Below are 854 nucleotides of genomic sequence, written 5' to 3'. Positions count from 1 at the left end.
TCGATGAACGTGATGCAGTAGTGAGCACCACTTAGGCTGGGGTAAGGCAAGGGGTCATTGATGTCAGAATGAACTTTGTCAAGAGGATCTATTGAGCAAAACACATTGCTATTGAAAGGAGCACGATGCGCTTTAGCAAAGATGCACGAAGTGCAGAAGTGTTTGGGGATCGCAGATGCTTGGGAGAACGCTAGTTCAGGAGCCGCTTGGGTCTTAGACATGGTCTGCATCACACGAAAGTTAGGATGACCGAGACGTTTGTGCCACAATAAGACATTAGGGTCCATACCTGGCTAAGTCACTAAGGCGTTGACGGGGTTGTCGTCCGCAGAATCCGAGACCATGAGCGCGTTTGGAGGCTTCTTGGGTGGCGTTTTGGCCCTGAGTTGGAACAAGTCCATGTCGGCCGCGAGCTCAACTTGAAGTTTGTAATCCTTGCTCACGAAGAACGTACATCTCGTGCGGCTGAAGACGAGCTGAATGCCCATTTTCAGTACCTGAGCGAAAGACAGAAGATTGAACTTCATGTCCGGCACGAAAAGCACATCGCAGAACTCAAGCTGGCGAGTGGTACCCTCGGAGTCGACCACCTCAAGGATGATATCACCGATGCCGCGAATAGGTAATTGCTTCTTGCCGCCAACCATGATGGCGCCGTCATACTGCCGGATCTCCTTGAACCAAGATTCCTGGTAGGCAGCATGGCGGGTGCATCCCGAATCGACAGTCCACGTAGGAGGGCTACCTACAAACGAAGGGCAACTTCAAGTTGACATGCTCAGAGGACCAGCAGACTGCTTGGATCTCCAAGCCAAGCACATCACTCAAGTTCATGATGCGTGACAGGATCTACC

General features: G+C 51.5%; 1 protein-coding gene across 1 annotated transcript; it reads right to left on the bottom strand.

Annotated features, from left to right (window-relative positions):
• Nucleotides 1-293: 293 nt before the first annotated feature.
• On the bottom strand, nucleotides 294-647 carry PITG_21264 (uncharacterized protein; the record flags this gene model as incomplete). The annotated part of the gene is made up of 1 exon (XM_002895027.1): nucleotides 294-647. The coding sequence occupies one exon, from the start codon at nucleotides 645-647 to the stop codon at nucleotides 294-296; it is 354 nt and encodes a 117-aa protein (XP_002895073.1).
• Nucleotides 648-854: the final 207 nt, after the last annotated feature.

Source organism: Phytophthora infestans, genomic scaffold (genome assembly GCF_000142945.1).
Source record: "Phytophthora infestans T30-4 supercont1.288 genomic scaffold, whole genome shotgun sequence".
NCBI lineage: Eukaryota > Oomycota > Peronosporomycetes > Peronosporales > Peronosporaceae > Phytophthora > Phytophthora infestans.
The sequence above is the reverse complement of the archived record's forward strand: the minus strand, read 5'-3'. Positions and strand labels throughout refer to the sequence as shown.